The 18,974-nt window shown below is 44.1% G+C and overlaps 1 protein-coding gene across 1 annotated transcript in view; it reads right to left on the bottom strand.

The window, feature by feature from the left end:
* The window catches only part of Fam91a1 (family with sequence similarity 91 member A1), a 39,298-nt gene extending 36,141 nt beyond the window's left edge, over window positions 1–3,157 (bottom strand). Inside the window, exon 1 of the mRNA XM_034516492.2 lies at window positions 2,847–3,157. Within this exon, the coding sequence (XP_034372383.1) occupies window positions 2,847–2,918 (72 nt within the window). The 5' untranslated portion in view covers window positions 2,919–3,157. The remainder of the gene's footprint in view (window positions 1–2,846) is intronic.
* Window positions 3,158–18,974: the final 15,817 nt, after the last annotated feature.

The raw sequence follows: 18,974 nt of genomic DNA, 5'->3' as shown, positions 1-18,974 counted from the left end.
TACTGCCCCAGATAACAGAGCAGGGAGCCGGCCATTTCACTGAGGGCTGCACACAAGAAGGCCGGCCGGATGTGGCTGTGCGGCCAGGCTTCACAGAAGAGAAACTGGAACAGGCGATGTGGGATGAACACTAGCTTACAGAGTCTCCCCGTGCAGCACACAGGCCCAAAAGCAAACTTCCTACCCCCAAGGTGCCTAAGAGCCCCAATGTAGACATCCCAGCAGGTACTTGTCTAGAAAATAAATATAGATAGGTAAATAAACATAACCACATCTTAAAAATTGATCCACCATAGACTTTCACTTTAAATGAAAGAACTATACATTTATATTAAACAATGACTGCCTGATATTAGTAAACTATAGAAAATTCCTGAAAGCAATGGCCTGACCTACATTTTTTTCTCCCAAAGCTCTGTACATGCTCAGCCCCCATCTACAGCTTTTTAATGTACCTTCTAGAGTCTGATGTGACCCATAGAACAAACCAGTTTTTTCCTCATCTTATCCACCATGGTATGGCGGGGAGGAGAACTAGTAGCTTGTAAGATTTTTTTTTTTTTTAATCCAAGTCTCCTTCCTCCAGCTTTTCAGAACTGGGAAATGAGTCAGTTCCGAATTAAGCCTACCAAAACTTACTAGAAGTCATATCAACATACTTAGTATTTACAATACCAAAAGACATATTCTTCCTACACCTGTCAAACAATGAATGCCTAATATTAGGAAATTACAGAAAAATCCTGAAAATTCTTTCCATACCATAAGGAAATCCCCATTTGTAATAAAGTTGTGATTTTTATAGCCTTTTAGGAATTACCTCAAACCAATGCCTCATTACCTCTGACAAACAGCTACTAAAAAAACAATGTACGCAGATGCTCAGGGCGCAAAACCTAACTCAGAGTCTAAGCAGTAAAGGCAGCATGATGGGGTGTGTGAGAGGTGGCAGTGCAGGGACAACATGGCTGAGGTGCATGAGGGGTGACAGCGCAGGGACAACATGGCTGAGGTGCATGAGGGGTGACAGCGCAGGGACAACATGGCTGAGGTGCATGAGGGGTGACAGCGCAGGGTGATGGCTGTGGTGAGGGGTGACAGTGCAGGGTGATGGCTGTGGTGTGTGAGGGGTGACAGCGCAGGGTGACGGCTATGAACACAGCTGAGGGTAGCAACTCTGGAACTGGGGAGTTACAGACAGCGGCAGACAGTGAGAGGGCTGGGCTTGCCTCAGCGTCTCTGTCCACACTACAAGGCAGTGTGGAGAGGATGAGAAACCAGACAGAACAATGATGTCATCTAAAGTGGACCTTAACTTCAGAAAACCATGGTAAGCCTGGAGAAGGTCTGCAGAAACAAGTATACAAACAAAGGCCACACTTAGCCGAACTCAGAACTGGGCCTTTCGGTGGTTTCACATTCAAAACCTAACCAATTTAAACTTGAACTTAAGTTTTAGCACTATCCTATGGTTATACTTAGTAACAACAATTAAGTTTGAGGAGGCTTTTGCCAATACTAATAGAATCAATTATTTAAGTTGGGTATAAGCTATTTAAAAAGAAAATAAAGGACGACTTAGCCTACGTGTCTTCAAATATGTCTCAGAACATATTTGTCTAAAGAACAAAAACTGCCAACCTCATTCAAACTTAAGAGGAACTTATTCCCGAGGATTTAGACTTGCTTTTTTTTTTTTTTTCTTCAAGTTTCAGAAACAGAAACTGGACATCTTTGACATCCTAAAAACCCTTGCCCCTGAAACACACCTTGCTATTATCTAGGGTTCTGGTGTCTTAAAAGTGTTTTGTCATGTGACGCCCACCAGACCCTTAACTCATTCCCTAGAACTAGGACCCAAAGTAAATCACAAGACTCATAAAACCATTGCCACCAACAGTCCATACATTCCAAAAATATACCTGCTGCCCATCACCAAGAGAAAGCAGAAATGAGCAGAACTGAACGAGAAACGTCGGGCAGCGAACCTGTGCCTTGGATGTGGCACACATACACGGGATAGGTAGCACACACAACAAGGCCTTCCTAAGAGTTCAAACCACCAGTCCTGTTCTGTACTTTCATCAGTCCATTTACTCTGTTTCGGATAAAACAGACTTTCTGTGAACACGGGATCCTTGTCTACGTGCTGCAAACTATCTGCATCCAAACTCAGGCACAACAACTAGTAGGTGCTCAGTAAGTGCTACTGAGCAAAACCACCATTCATTAGATTAAAAACAAACAAACAAACAAACCCTCAGGTCATGCTCCGGTTGACACATCCTTTATAAACTCAGCCTGTCTAAAGGACGAAGTCCGACAACACAAAGCACACATACCCTTCCAAATCAGCCCTGACTACCCTGCCAGCCTCAACAGCTACCACCCTCACGCATTCAGCCAACATTTCCAAATGGATCGAAACACATCTCCGAACTCTGGTGATTGTTCACAGCTCTGGAGACTTACTCTTCCCTCTCCCCGATGGTGGAGGGTCTTCGTTCCTCATCTTAAGTAACTTTTATTGGTCTCCCAGGGCCACCTTTAAATGCTTTCAGTTACACATGCAACTCAAAACGGGCAACCTAACCCCCAGATGCGCTACAGAGGAGGTGCGTTTGAACTGTCGCCTTGTACTGCCTTCTCCCACCGCTCTTAAGTTTTGGGGCCCGGGGGCTTTATTTTAGATCGCAGGCGCCTGGCTTATAGAGTCTGCGGGCCGAGGTCCTAGGTGAGTCCGGGGGACATCCCTCCAGCCTTCTCGGGAGACAGCGCACACCCAGTTTTCCCAAGCCCCCGACGGTCCGTAGGTCAGGCGACAGTGAAGCGGGGCGGAGCCATACCTGTTTCACGTTAGTTGGCAACTTGCTCCAGGGATAATTGTGCCGGATGTGGAACTCAACGTCGATGTTCATGATGCCGGAGCCCAGGCCCGCGGTGGCCGCGGCTTCCACGCCGCCTGCCGCCCGCGAGCGCCCGGCCAGTCAGCGGAGCCCGCACGTCTAGGCCGCACAAGCACGGCGCCGCCCCATGGCCAGGCCTCCACAGGTCCGCGCGGCGCGGGCCACGGGGCACGGTGGCGGCGACTACGACCCGTGCCTCAGCAGCTCCAAGTTTCTTCCTAGTTTCGGCCTGCCGGAAATGGCTCTGGGCCGACGTCACTTCCGCTCACTGGCCTACGGCGGAAAGTGGAGCTCCGCCCCCTGCACGTGGTCGAGCGGCGCGAGGAAGGCGGGACGCAGAGACCCTCCGGAGCTCCGCCAGCTGCGCCTGCGCCCTAGGATAACAGAGACTCCCTAATCTGCGCCGCTCAGTTTATGTGACTCAGTTTCCCGATTGTGTGCCTCCGGTGGCTCTGGACAGACGGTTAAAGGCACGGCGGTCGGTTGTCTGAGCAAAAGCGCTGCTAATGGAAGAACCACTCTAGCCACCGTCCCGAACAAGACAGGGTCCCGGAGAACACCGAGTATACCTGGGCCCCAGCCATTGGCCTAGAGTCCCTAGCGGCGTCATCCCTTCCAAGCATTGGCTGTATCCTGGGGATGAAGAACGTTGGACTCCTTCCAAGATCCAAATTCTTATAATGTAGGGATTTGAGGTGCAGAAATTTTAACTAGCTTCAATCCCTTTATAAACATTGAACTAGGATGGTATCCCTACAGCTCTCCTGAAGTCTTTGGGAAGGGTTTCTTCCAGAGTGTATTTTATTTCCTAAGCAAGCTCATTTAACTGCAAGACACAACTTCAGTGTTTCTTTGTCTAGTTTTCATTGTAAAACAGTGTCTTTAAGTCATGTTTTGTTATACACCACTGATACGAACCGAAAACATTTAAGACGCCTAATCCATACCTCAACAACTGGCAAGTCCGAGGCATACTATTATATCTAATTATTTGAAACTGTTAGGGTACACACTGCTCTTATGTACGTGTACTGGCCTGGTTATCCGATTGCAATAGCTTCATATCCTGTTGAGGTCCTCCTCAACATAGCTAAATGTTGAGAACCCCAATAATGCAACAGCCAATAATGCAACAGTATTCAAAGGTATGATCTGCCTACTAAGTGTCAATCCTGTGCCTTGCAATAGATTGTTATCTCTCAACATTTAGGAACTATTGCTACAGCTACTAGCCCTGTCAGAAGAAGAAAGTGAAGTTGGCAGGGTTATAAGGTCACTCAGTATGACAGAGCCCACTGGTTTTTACCGTTCATTATTTTATGTATGAGTGTTTTGTCTGCATGTATGTGTGTGTGCACCACCTGTGTGCCTGTGCCTTGAGAGGCCAGAAGAGGGCATCTGATATCAGGTGCCCGGAAATTGGATTTCAGACAGCTGTTAGCCTCCACCTGGGAGCTAAATAAAAGTAGCAAGTGATTTTAGCTGCTGAGCCAACTGTCCAGGCCCAGCCCAAGGCTGTTTACTAGGACCATCCGTTGAATTCCTCAGGAACAACCTTCATAGGAATATTCTGTCTCCTACTCCAGTTTAGGAAAGTTCATTTAGAGTTAGTGAAATAAAGCCCTCCTACATTTTTCATAATTCTGCATGTGGAACGAACAGTGTTCTTCAAAATCTTTTTTTACCTTGTATAATGTAAGTAACAAGAAAATTAAATACATCCTCATGTTTAAATCCCTACAAATCTTTATTTCGGCTGCTAGTCACAGTTAACCTTACATGAACCTATTCATCCTTTTTGTATTTCAAATAGTAAATCTAATTTGAACTCAACAGAGACAAGTAACGGTGAATGGGTGGCTGCTAAGTCAGTAGAGACCTTTGAAAATCTTACCGTGGTCACTTATGAAGGCTCTCAGGATGTAGCCCTCGAAAGCAGATATTTGAAGGAGGAAATAGCATTAGGTCAAAGCTATGTGGACAGGAAGAAGACAGATGGCAATTCCTTCAAAGTGGGAACTGGTAACAGTTTGACGTATAAAAATACAAGATGCTCGTGGAAGGACTGAACTGCCTCCATTTCCCTCAAGGTGGCTAGGAAGGTCATTCATCAACTAACCCACAAAGTCCAGGACCTGCTGTGTGGAAACTCCAGCAACAAGACTGTTCCTCCCCTCCCCACCATCAGAAAGGAAAAACAACTACCAAATGGATTTCCTGAACCTCTTTGGAAAACAACAAATCCCATTTTTTAAAAAATTCCTGACTCCAGTCTCTGTCTTTCAAATTCTAGAGAGATCAGAAACTACAGAGTGTTGTTGCAAGACCCATCCCACAAGCAACCTTGCAAAGACACCCTCTGGGTAAACAATAGCTTCAGACATGCAAATGTCACGTGCTGCCTTCTCAGCCAACTATACTCGATCAGATTAAAGAAAGTTAATCAGCGTCCGGCTTGAGCAGCCTGAGCTTGTTCTCAAAATGTGATGATGACCTCAAGCAGCTCAGGCTGGCCTTGAACTCATTGTGTAGCTGAACTCTGTTCCTCCTGACTTTATCTGTATTAGGATTACAGGCAAGTGACACTGTAACACTGTATCTGGCCTGACAATCTACTCTTTAGAAAAACTGTCCAACTGTTTTATCCCCCGAACTGCAACAGAGACAATGAGAAGTAGCAACTTTTAGCTAAGGAGCTGGTGGATAGCCCCACTCACAGCCCACATTAGCATGCCCTACGACAGGAAGAGCTATGGCTCACAGTGATTCCCATGTCCAGAACCTAGAAGTGCTTTCTTCATGGCAATGTGGTTAAGATGCCCTTGAGATAGGGAAATTATCTAGGGCTATCTAAACGGTATAGGGTGAGCCTAGGGCCCTTAACCAGGGAAACAGGTGACTGATGGAAGTGGACTTCAGTGGTTTGGGACAACAGCCAAGGCTGTGGGAAGCTACTAGGACCTGAAAATGGAAACAGATTCCTCCCCAAACCTCAGAAAACACTCCTACCAAGACATTTGAATTTCTGGTCTCCTTGACTGTAAGATAATAAATTAACATCGAGCTTGGAACATGGTGGTTTGTCACAGGAGCAGTAAGATATTGCTATACTCTTTCAACAACATATTCCCATACCCAAACAAGTGATGTATATAAATTTATATGACCACAGTCTCCCAGTTCTGAATGCAAATACCCTTTGGAGGAATAATCCTTTCTTAGCATTAATATGGGAGGAACAAATGAGTGATTTGAAAGAAAAAGAAACGCTCAGAGATTAAATGGGGTCAGAAAATAGTTTCTAAACAAAAAGAAGGAAACTGTATGCATTTTAAATTTCACACTTTTCCTGGGCTTGTCCTCGGCCTGGGTTTATTTCAGACAGGCTTGACTCTGTTCCAAGGACTGGTTCGTCACCCCACACATTTAGATTTGCTTGATCATACCTCTATGCTTTTGTCCTGGCTAATTTCTCTGCCGCCTTTCCCATACTTTGGAGCAGGAGGCTCTGTGTCCCTTACGAATTGCCTCAGCTTATGTTCTTCATTGCAAGGAATCACTGGCTAGCCGTTTGGTGACTGTGTGTTGTCTGTCTCACTCTAGAGGGCTTTGTTTCATTCCGAAGTCTCTTTTCAGTACCTCGAGTTAGTCTTCCTGCGTAAGTGCTTAGTAATACATGCATTGAGTGAATGAAGCTATGTCACAGCTGAGCCTTGCCTGACATCTTGTTCAGAATTATAACACATCTCCAGCCCTCTGCCACCCAACACACTGCATTTTTTTTTCCTCTGTAAAAGGGGATGGAAACATATTGCCATCTAATATGGTCAATAAGCAATATCATTGTTTTAAATCATCATATTTGTTAGATCAAAGCTTCCCAAAGTCTCAGGCTTTCGTCTCCTTGCTGTTCAAGCTTACATTAGCTCAGGCACTCAATAAACACTGGATGGATGGAAACATAGAACAGAATTCTCATGAAAATCTAGAGGAGTCTCTTGAAACTTTGAGAAGCCCTCAGCATTTCCCACACCAGCCTGTGGAGCTGGGCAAAGGCTACCTTTCTAGGACACATGGAACAGAGCCCCACCCACTTCTTACTACCCTCTGCTCTGATGGCTGCTCATGGTGGAAATCACCAAACTCCTATGCTGAAGTGGAGAAATGCTTCAACCTCTGTCTTTAACAAAAGGGCAGACAATGTCATCTAGACGATCATCCCAGCCAGCCACCTTCTCCTGTGTACCCTCTTCAGAAATACTAACACAGTTGCAATGCCTTTTATGTGTCTTACCGTTTACTCCTTTAGGGCTTTGGGGTGTAAAATGCTCATCTCTATTCCTCTGCCTGAAAAGCTTCAGACACACCAGAAGAGGGCATCGGATCCCATTTCAGATGGTGGTGAGCCGCCATGTGATTCCTGGGAATTGACCTCAGGACCTCTAGAAGAACAGTCAGTGCTCTTAACCACTGAGCCATCTCTCCAGTCTCCTGAATGGAATTCTAAAGAAACCAAATGGACATTGGAGAGGGAGGAAAGAGTAGAGTAATACAGGACGTGCCTTTTGCATGATGGAGTGTCTGTAGATAGTGAGTGCATTGTGATTCACATTTGTAATTCCAGCCTGAGACAGAGGATTGCTGAAAATTCTAGGCCAGCTTGAGCTACATGGTGAGTTCAAGCCGAGGCTGAGCTAACAAGGAGACCCTGTCTCAAAAAGAAAAAGAAAAGCAGTTTCTGGGCTGTTTCCTTTGCAAATGATGGCAAGCAAGTGAGGAAATACAGCTTATTTTAGAGAGAAGCAGATAGGCGCTCTTCCACACAGCCTTCTAAAAAACTCCAATACTCCATACTATGTATAAATATAGAATACTCCGTGTCTAATCTGGAGTTAGTTTGTGTTCCAAACAGTCACCATCTGATGTGGAAAGGAAGATTCAACCCAAAAGGCCTCCACCTCAAAGGAAGACAATTGCAGTACTGAAGGTGGCCACCAGGGGCTGATCTCATACAACGTTTCCACATTTGAAACCTCTGGTGTCTTCTGCCTATTGCTTCTTATCTAACTCATTCTAATGGGCCTGGCAGTCTTTCGAATTCATCTTCAGTAGTTAATAACACCAAATGCTGTTGATTATGCTTTCAAAAGCATGTCACTTGGGCTCACTGGGCAGTGATCCAGCTGAAGTCAGTCCCGTCTCAAGGTCCCCCTTCACACCGTTAAGTAAGCTCCCCATCCACAGGACCACAAGACAAGCCAGCCAGCTGTAAAGCTCAAGCTATTCTTAGTTGAAAATATTTTCAGTGTCTATGATGAAGAGTAAAGTCCATCTGAAAATGAATCAATGTTCTGAAGTTTTTGCTTGTTTGTTTTAATCTTCTTTTGGTTCTGTGTTCCAGGGTTGACTTTGAACTTGCAGCAATCCTTTTGCCTCAGTTTCTCAAGTGCTGAGGTTGTGGGTGTGAGCCACCATACTGGCTTGGAAAAATGGAGACAGAAGAGACAAAATGTTGAAAGCCATGACAGTAAGAGGTCTCTGGAAAGTTCCTCTCCTCTCATCTGTTCCCATTTCTCCAGCAAATTAGGTAATTTAAATATGTAGATAATGTTGAGGGAAGGAAACACAGAATTTTAAAGTGTGGATACTATTTCTAAACGGAGACACAGTCCTGATAACACTAGAAGCACTTGAGAAGTTTGTTTTGTTTTGCTTTGTTTTTCAATACCAGTATTCAGATCAATCAGGCGTCAAACCAGAGGGAATATGTTAGAATCCCTGGAGTTGGAAACCAGGTACTGCCTATTTATAAAGTATCTCCACGAGTTCTGATGTGTAGGAAGGGTTAGCAACTACTTACAAAAATCTTTAAGCCTTAGGTCCTCAACAAGCATTTGTTACATGAATTTCTAAGATGAATGAGATTGGACAAAGATTAATAATATCCAATTCTAATTCTCTAAGCCAATGATTCTGCTGATCAGATACAATGATCAAATTTATCATATAATATAATAATAATAAATATTATGCTTGGGCAACTATAATACTTCATTCAGATGTGCAAGACAATCAACACAGTCTGAGTCCCCTAGTATAAAAAGTGAATAGCTTCAACACTCTCTGAAGACCAAGGAAATATTCTTCCCATCCTTTGACAGCAATCAGGAGACTCATAAGTCATAAATGTATACACTTCTGAGCCAACAAGGCTGCATTTGTGTTTTTCTTAGGAGTTTGTCTCTTTGGTCTTTCTGGCTTGTTAGGATGCTCAGTCGCAGCCTAGGACTTGGCTGGAATAGATCTTGTTTCCTTCTACATTGTGCCACTCCCAGTTTACATGGTTAGCAACAAGGAACTCTGCACCACTGAACAAGAAATACCAGGTTGTTTGCAAGCATGAACTGTGATGGGACATCAAGGTGAGGACGAGCAGGATGGTCCTGTAACCTCTCTAAATGAGATCTGAGTGACAGATAGGGAAAGGCATTGGCTATGGCTACGATTGACTCTGAGAAAATGTCGGTGGCTGCACCTTGGCTGTGGAAATAGTTGCTCCTCAGTTCACAGAAATGTGAAATTGTCTTTTCTGTAGGTTTAATGGATGACTACATCTTTTAAGAAACTATAAAACCATAGTACACACTAATTTTTATTCTTTTCTTTTTCTTCATTTTTTAATATGGAAAGTCTTTTGAATCGTATACCTAGGGGAAATGTGCTCAGGGAGGCAAAAAAAAAAAAATCAGTTAAAATTAATTTAAAACTCCAGAGATACCTATATTTTCTTTGAGAAAATACAAGTTATTATACAGAAATCCAGGGTTCAACATGAACCCTGAAATTGAAACAGTTTTTGAGTCTTAGCCAATTAGTCACGTTGAAAGCTGTGCTTGGCTAACAGGCAGTTTTCAGAATTCTCTTAGCTCCCATGCCGGATCTTGAGAGGAAGCAGGGAAGATCAAGAAGCCTTCACAGCATCCCAGGCATCCCAAAACTTCCCAGCAGAAGTCACTGCCCCAGAGAGATGACAGCACACACAGAGAGGCCAAATTCCATCTATCAGTTAGTAGAATTAAGTCACACACACACACACACACACACACACACACACACACACACACTTGCACATTCACCTCTATTATTCTGTGGGGTAAGGACACAAGGAAAATTATGTCAGCCCCAGAAGATGCAGCAGCAGATTTATTTTCTTGTGCATGCAAATAGTCATGTGTGGCCATCATCATCATCATCAAATGATGGTTAAACCCAAGTGATGGGCTGGTTTAATCTGAACTAAGACCTGTTTTCTGCACAGGAGATAAAGGATGAGACTGAATTGAAGTGACAGCCTTTCACTGTGTTCTGGGACATCAGTATGACAGGACAAGACCTCAGGGACAGCAGGGCATGTCAAGCTTGAACAAGGAAGGTTTCCATGGACACACAGAAGTCACTCAGAGGATCCACAAGTGTGACTTCTATGTGACAGGACTTCGAATCTCTAAATCTAAAGCGTGTGTGTGGCTCTTTCAGGCCCACAAGTCCTACCCATCCTGTGAAGAGGCTAAGGATCAAGGCCATTTCAAAGACTCCATTGGAGACATTGGTGTGAAACACATGATTGACTTCGAAGTGTAAAAGAAGCACATTTATTATATTTAGGGATAAAGGGAAATATCTTATTCTAGAAATAGGGGAAAGATAACAAAAAGCTCTAGCTCAGACTTCTGTGCTAACCCCAAGCCTCACAGGCCAGCAATAAAAAGAATATTAAAAACGGATTCTTCTTTGCTGGAAAATACTGACTCCTGAGTCTAGAAATGAGATTCGGCTAAGGAATATCAACTTAATGAATAGATATAGTTCTTGTCAGCAAATGTGGACCAAATAGTTTGAATGTGCCAAGCACTGCGTTAAGCATTTAGGTAGGGCATGGAGCAAGTAGGATGGAGAATCTCGGTGCATGACTTAATAGACTGTGGAGTATAATATAGGAGCGGATACAAGATGCTAGAGCAAGGAGATAAGGCTCATTAAAGGACTCCCAGGCGAGGATGCTTTTTCTGCTGAACATTAATGCTGGGGTAGATCAGAACCATCTATGAAAGGACTTTTTGCTGCCAGGGAATTAAACAGGAGATATCACGAAAGGCAATGGTTCGTGAAAAAAAAAAAATGAAAAAATAGCCACATGTGGTGGTGCATGCCTATAACCATACAACTTAAGAGGCTGCGCCAGGAGGATTATGGGTTTGAACAAGCTTGGGTTACACAATGAGATGTTGTGTCAAGAAAACAAAACAAACAGAGAGATGCTACTGCTGACCTAATTCAGTGTTTATAGAACAGAAGCCCAACTGAGAGATAATTTGTGATTTATTTTTGGCAGAGCCTCCCATAGCTGAAGCTAGCTTTGAACAGCTGATCCTTCTGCCTCCACATCTCAATTCAGGAATAATAAGCATGCTACGAAGATTGGCTGCTTCTTTTAGCAATTCAACTGGATGTATACACACACACACACACACACAGAGAGAGAGAGAGAGAGAGAGAGAGAGAGAGAGAGAGAGAGAGAGAAAGAGAGAGAGAGAGAGATGTTGCTTTCCTTTAAAAATCTATGAACATTCAAATAGACTGAATGAACCTAGTTTATAATCTGTCCTATGTTTACATAGAACCAACAACAACAAAACCTTGATATGTCCACATATCAAGTCAGAGCAGAAACATGCTGCCTTAAGTATTTACAGCAATTGATGACACTTTAAGCTTCTTGATAAGCTATAATTGCCAAATGTTCTTGCTTCTGGTGTGGCCACTGGATTCTAGAACAATAAGAAGCCGGCTGTTTGGTTCATTAGTAAGCCACAAAGTTAAAGATTTACTGCACATTGCATGAAAACCTAGTAGCTGGTACAAGCTGGTACTGTCTATTTATTACTGATATGAGAAACTAGACACACCTACAATGAGCAAATAGTGACATGATACGGTGGGAATATACCCAAGGAAACATATCTGAGCTGTGTCATCATGGTGACAATTATTAGTAGGATCCTAAGAGACCACAGTGCTCTCTAGATCAGTATTTCTTCACAGGTTTGTTCCTGGGGCATATTTCACAATGTCTGAAGACATTCTGTTGTTGAAACAGAGAAAACAAGCCTGTCTTGATGGCACACATGGATCGTGAATTTAAGGTCATCCCTGGCTACACAGTAAATTCAGGTTAAGCCTGGGCACCATGAGATAGTATCACACACACACAAAAAAAAATAAAAAATAAAGAAGGTGAGATTGGCTTTTAGTGGATGCTGACCTACAACTCACAGGACAGCTCTCCAAACAACAAATTTTCTGACTCCCAATGGTGCCAAGGAAGAACACTGCTGTGGAGAATAAAGCCATGACAATTGGCATGAAAGTGAGAACCCCAGACTTTGACCCCGGTCTAAAATCAGTCCTGAAGATGTGAGGTCAGTCTTTTCGTCGGAAGCCGTGTCCACTTGCTTGGGCCGAGGTCAGAAGAGTTATGAAGGTATAAATGATTATAAGCCTTCAATTCCTATCCTCAGTTTGACATTTAGCTAGGGCAGGAGACGTTCAACGTTAGGTCTCAGATTCCTCCTCTGCAAAATGGGAACAACGCCAGTATCTGTCTCAAAAGGTTGGTGTGACATGCAAACCAATGCATGTAAAGCAGTGAGAACGGAGTCTAGTTTAGAGCTGGAAACCAAACCCAAGTTCTCTGCAAAAGCATTAAGTGCTGTTAATAGCTGAGCCATCTCTGTAACCCTCCATCTTAGCTTTCGAGACAATCTCTCACTGGGACTTGGAACTCACCAAGGAGGCTAGGCTGGCTTGCCAGTGAGTCCCACAGACTCAGATGTACTAGAGTCTACATAATAATTATTTGTATAATAATAAAATTAATAATTATTATACATCTAATACTCAAATGTCTTAGACTCTCTTGTACTAAGCTTTCAAGCACCCACCACGTGTCCAACTTTGTAAAGCCTGAGAGGTGGCGGAGCTAAACAGGTTGCCACGACTGCAAGGTAAACAGTTTACTGAGCCGCCGCCCCAGCACAAACTCCAACATCTTCAACTGTCTTTTTTCTTACCCCTTCTCACTGGAAGGTTTGTTTCCGAGAGAGAGGATAACGCAGCCTGTGTCAGCCCCCGTGTGACAGTAATCAGATTTCAAGACACCCTCTTCTGCTAGGTTTTCAAAAAGCAGGTTTATTCCCTGATTACAGCATGCTACTTCAATTCAATATGTTTGCTTTATATTGTTTCAACTTTTAAATTTTTTAAAAATGTATTTCTACGTGTACACGTGTTTTGTCTTCATATAAGTATGTGCGTCACGTGCATGACTAGCGCCCCTAGAGGTCAGAAGAGGGTATCAGATTTCCTAGACGTGAAGGTATAAAGGGGAGCTGGAATCCAAGCCGCGCGTTCTCTGCGAAAGCAATAAGCATCCTTAACCACTGAGCCATCTCTCCCGCTCTCTGTTGTTTCTTCTTTTATCAACACTGTTTTCTCCGACTATAGCCAGACTTCTAGATCCTACTTTAAGGTCACCTCTTCCTGCCCATCCCCCACCCCCCCTTTCTATGTTTGCCCACTTCACCACACATCCTCATTAGGTTAGGTAAGTTGCACACAGGGGTAAAAATTCAACCACTTAAAAGACAGTCCTATAGCTCTAGTCTTCTAAAAATCAGATGGATAAATTTCCTTGCTACCATGGTGGGAAGGGAGGGTGGGACAGCAAGCGCAAACGGGAGGAATGTGGGGCAGAGAAGGGCAGAAAGCAGATGTTATGTTACCCAGAAGGCAATAGCTTCTCAGGAAAGATCAGCTTCTCGGTCCTGTGTGACATCTCTCCAGAGCAGTGTGAAGCCACTATACCTCCAAACGGTTACCATAAGGAGAAATAACCTATTGGTTATTTCCAGCCCTCAACTGCCTATTGGTCAAAATACTAATACTGAGATACTAATGCTCTTTGCCCAGATGAGTTTCCTGGTGTGCATAGGCTGCACACCACAGCACACGCCACATCCATGGCACACGCCAGGATGCTGTTCAACAATTAGCAATGGATGAATGAGACACCTCCATCACTTACACCACATGTGACATTATCTAGCACCCAGCACAGAGGAGGGAAGGAGGGAGGTAGACTTTCCTTACAGTTCAGCAGGCAAAGGATGACAGCTGTCAAGAGGCATGGCATGCAGAGATGGGTGTTGGCAACTTTAAAGTACCAAACCCAGCCACACCTTTACCAACCCCAACGTCCTGCCTGCATCCCAACCCTTCCTGGACTTCTCAGTAAGAGTCACAAGGCAGCCTCACTCTGGATAAGTGGTGTAGACAAAATGGCCTCAAGTGAAATGCTCAGTATGTGTGTGGAACACTTAAAATCAGGCATCTGGGATGCTGCTGCTGCTGGCTGGCTTATACTGAGCTCTTGAATTTTTACAAGAAACTTTCTACATAGCTCTTCAATCAATTTCTTTTAACAGTCTTTGCCGTACAGTTCATTTTCAGTGTATGTTGCCACCATAACCCCTCCTCCACGGAGCCAAGTCAGCAATAAATAAAACTGTACAGAAAAGGGCTCAGAGGCTCACAATGGTGCTGCAAACAGCAAGATGCCCTTGCTTGTTTTTTGAGTTTGAACGGTACTCCACTATAGATGTAGAAGTATTTAATCACGTCCTGGGGTTTCTACCCCGCCTTTGACCATTTAGTTCCCAGATAAAAGACACACACAGCCTTTATATTTACAATAAGCCTTAAACAGCACAAGAGGTGGGCACATGCCTACGCTCTATGCTGCTAGAATCTACTTTCCTATTGATAACCCTGAGTTGTTACTTACTATTTACTGTGTTTCATCTGGGCTGCTCCAATTGGCCAGCCCTCAGGGCCATGTTTTTATGGCTGACCTAACCCATGGCAGCTCTTCTCCTTCCTCCTCCACCACCTTCCTCCTCTTCCTTCTCCTCTTCTTCTTCTTCTCCTCCTCCTCTTCCTCCTCCTCCTCTTCCTTCTCCTCTTCTTCTTCTTCTCCTCCTCCTCTTCCTCCTCCTCCTCTTCTCTTCTTCCTCTTTTCCTCCTCCCCTTTCTCCTCCTCCCCTTTCTCCTGCTTCTCTTCCTCCTTCATCTTCCTCCTCTTCCTCCTCCTTCTCCTCTTTCTTTTCCAACCCCAAGCCAAGAAAACCTAAACCCCACCTACACCTCTTCTGCCCAGCAATTAGCTATTGACATCTTTATTTACCAATCAGAGATAACTTGGGGGCAGGATCACAGGTCTACATGCAAACTCCAGGACTTGGGGCCCCTCCTTAGCATTACAATAGACAGCAAGACCAAACCTCAACAGTAGATGTTTATAAATGTATGTGTGTGAATGTAAATTTCTTTACATTAATACACTGGCAAGCACTGAGGTTGTTTCCCTCCCTTAGATACTGTGAACATGGAAGTGGAGATTTCTCTACATGAAATAAGCCAGACATGGAAGAGAAGCACAACATGATCTCACTTCCTTGTAGGTGCGTGTGTGTGTGTGTGTGTGTGTGTGTTGTGTGTGTTGTAGACCAGAGACCAGCATGGTCGATCCACCCATCCATCTATCCATGCATTCATCCATCCAGGGATCCACCTGTTTCTACCTCACCCCCAGTGCTGAAGCTATAGGCACCCACTGCCACACCCAGTTTTCACATGGGTTCTAAATATCCAAGCTCATTTCTCATGTCCTCATGCTTATAGAATTTTAATGAAAACATTGGCTACACAGCAGAAACAAAGAATGGAACTCTAGTTATTAAGTTCAAGAGAACAGCAAGATAAGAGATGTAGGTCAAAGGTTACAAAGTTAGAATTATGTAATATGAATAAACCCAGATACCTAATCAATGTCCAGCTCGAGAACCAGAGCAAATACTGCTGCCTCATCCTCTGAAAAACTTGCTAGGAGTCAACTTTAGGAGCTCTAACCGTACTCGCACGTGTAGTTATGTGAGAAGATGGATGTGTTAGCTTGTTTACTGCACGAATTGTAGGACAATAACATACTGTGGTACACTTTAAATAGATACCATCACAAACTGTAGATGGGTTGGGGAGATGACTCAGTGGCTGAACTCTAGCCAGACCAATGTGAGGACTGGAGATTGGATCCCCAGAACCCACTTAAATGCCACGTGGCCAATTTATAATTCCAGCTTCAGAAGGTGGAGACAGGGCATCCACAGAGCAGGCTAGCTAGCAAGACGAGCACGATCGGCAAGCTCTGGGGTTGAGTGGGAGATCTTGCCTGGAAGAAAAAGGTGGAAGAGTGATGGAGGGTGATTCTTGACATCAAACTTGGACCTTTACACACACACACACACACACACACACCACCACCACCACCACCACCACCATAGAGACATACACATGGAAAATAGGAGAAAAAAAATCTCTAAAAATAAAAAAGCCCCTGTCCATATACTTATATATGCTAGGAAGAAAAATGGTCTGGTTTTGACAATTATCTTGAACAACCCCGTAATTCAAAAGCATATCTGTCCAAGTGTATGTTTGTGCAGTCAGCTGTCTGTTAAGCCTGCCCTGGCTGCACAGCAGCAGGCTGGACATATTAACACCTCTCCAATCAGTCAAGACTTTCAAGAGATTTCATGTTTCTAGCTGCTTACCACACACTCCGAAGTATAACCCAAGAACCTTCAACTCACTCCTTTCAAGGCGAGGACAAGCTTAACAATTGGGTTAAAACATGAATTTCTAAAGTAAAGTCTCAGAAATAAAATAAACTATGTGATTAACTCCTGGTAATATTTGCTCCATTTGTTGTTTCCAGCATTCTGAGTCTGAAAGTCTCAACAATAAAGGAAACGATAGGAAGCCTTGGTTATCCGTAAAGAGCGATGTGTCCCCTCCTCATTGCACAGCTCGGCAATGACGTCTCCACTGGCATATTAGTCAGCAGGTAATTTATTGCTTCCTGTCCTATTAATCATTTGTCTATTATTGCTCAGCATGGCTGATATTACGACGTCCTCCAGCCTCCATCCGGAATACACATACCATCTGAAACAGGCTCCAGAGTCTTGTTCAGCTGTCTGGCATGGGGCTCCTGAGTGGCGCCCACACAGGCTGTGTGTGTCAGGGGTACAGCAGTGGTCTTGCGGGCAACGTTCAACGTGGGCCTTGTTGACAAAGTGCTGAGCTCGGCTGGGCCAGCAGCACAGAGCCAAAGCATGGGGAAAGTTCAAAAGACAAGGGACTCTTATCTCAGGCGTCCACCCTCAAGGTCCCCTCATAAAGTAAAACATTTTGAACATAGATCAAGTTTTTTAAAGCCATAAAAAATCTGCAAATGGGGCCGTTGCCTCACGCTGTTGGCATTGCTTTGCATAGAATGGGGGGTGGGGGGGAAGGGGCAAGTCAGTAATAAAAATATTCCTCTGCACAGCACTGCAGGTGTGTAAGCATAGCTTCTAAACCAAATACAGTGTTTTGTATTAATGCAAATACTTCTCAGTAAACAAGGGCTCTTCATGAGTGCTCCTAGTTGGGACCACAGAATACAAATGACCATGAGATAGAAGTGGGTTCAGATGCTCTCTGGTCTGTTCTCTGCCTTAAAGGTATAAATATAGAAGCTAGAGGTGGAATGGACTAACTGGTAGTCACTCAGCTAACTACAGAAGCCAATGGTGGTATAATGAGGTGGCCAGAGGCAAAGACAGAAAGAGATTTTCCCCCAGGGACCAGCCACCTGCTCTGCCTCATTCACACCTGTTGTAGAAATTATTTAAATCCCAACCCAGGGTTTTTACCCCACCTTCTGTTATTTAAGTTCCTGGATGAAAGACACACTCACAGCCTTTATATTTACAATAATCATCACAAGAGCTGAGCAGATACCTAGCCTCCATGCTGTTAGAATCTACTTCCTATCAATAACCCCAGGTTATGACTTACTATGTTTCATCTGGGCTACTCTTAGTTCCAATTGGCTAGCCCAGAGGGCCACGTTTTTTATGGCACAGCTAACCCCTGGTGGCCTCTCCTTTTCCCTCCTGCACATTCTTCTCCTTCCCCTCCAACTCCAAGCCTGGGAAAACTAAACCCCACCTATGTCTCTTTTACCCAGCAATTAGCTGTTGGTTTCTTTATTCACCAATCAGAAATAACTTGGGGCAGGGTCACAAGGGGCTACTTGTAGACTTTTTGTCTGCACTTAGCATTACAATGTAAGCAGCCTTAGGCCAACCCACTCCACCACCCCCAAGCCAATATTGATCCTCCTCAAGCTTCTTTGCCTAAATCAAGTCAAACTGATTGAGTTTAAAAATTAAATCAACTCAAAATTTATTTATATTGATTTTAAAAATAAAATTACCTGAGAAGGATTGGCTGCTGTTCAGGGGATACATATATTTCTAAAGAACAGTAAGGCTAGTTTTTAAAAAATGTAGTATATTCTAGGTGCTTTGCTCTCTTCACAGAACTGGAGAGTACTCAACCCCAAGAGTGGCTCCGTCTTCTCTCATTCTCTCATCTTGCTTTCTGGGCTCCACATTCTTCTGCCCTTTGTCCCCTTCCTATCCTCTCTTCTCCCACTCTCCAGAGCAAAACCAACCTGGCTTTATATGCTCATCTCTAACGCAGGTATTATTCCCACTCGATGGTCAGCTTGACGTCTCTCCCTGAGTGTCTAATAAAATCCTCAGACTTAAGGCCAAACCAAGACCTTTATTTATTTATTTATTTATTTATTTATTTATTTATTGGTTTTTCAAGACAGGGTTTCTCTGTGTAGCCCTGGCTGTCCTGGAACTCACTCTATAGACCAGGCTGGCCTCGAACTCAGAGATCCGCCTGCCTCTGCCTCCCAAGTGCTGGGACTAAAGGCGTGCGCCACCACCGCCCAGCAAGACCTTTCTCCCCCTGCTCCACAGTCTTTTCCTTATCTGTCTTCTTCACTCGGCTTAATGTCATCACCTCACAGTGACACCGGAGGCAAGATCT

Source organism: Arvicanthis niloticus, chromosome 13, assembly GCF_011762505.2.
Source record: "Arvicanthis niloticus isolate mArvNil1 chromosome 13, mArvNil1.pat.X, whole genome shotgun sequence".
In the NCBI taxonomy this organism is placed as follows: Eukaryota; Metazoa; Chordata; class Mammalia; order Rodentia; family Muridae; genus Arvicanthis; species Arvicanthis niloticus.
This window is presented reverse-complemented; position numbering and strand designations above follow the sequence as displayed.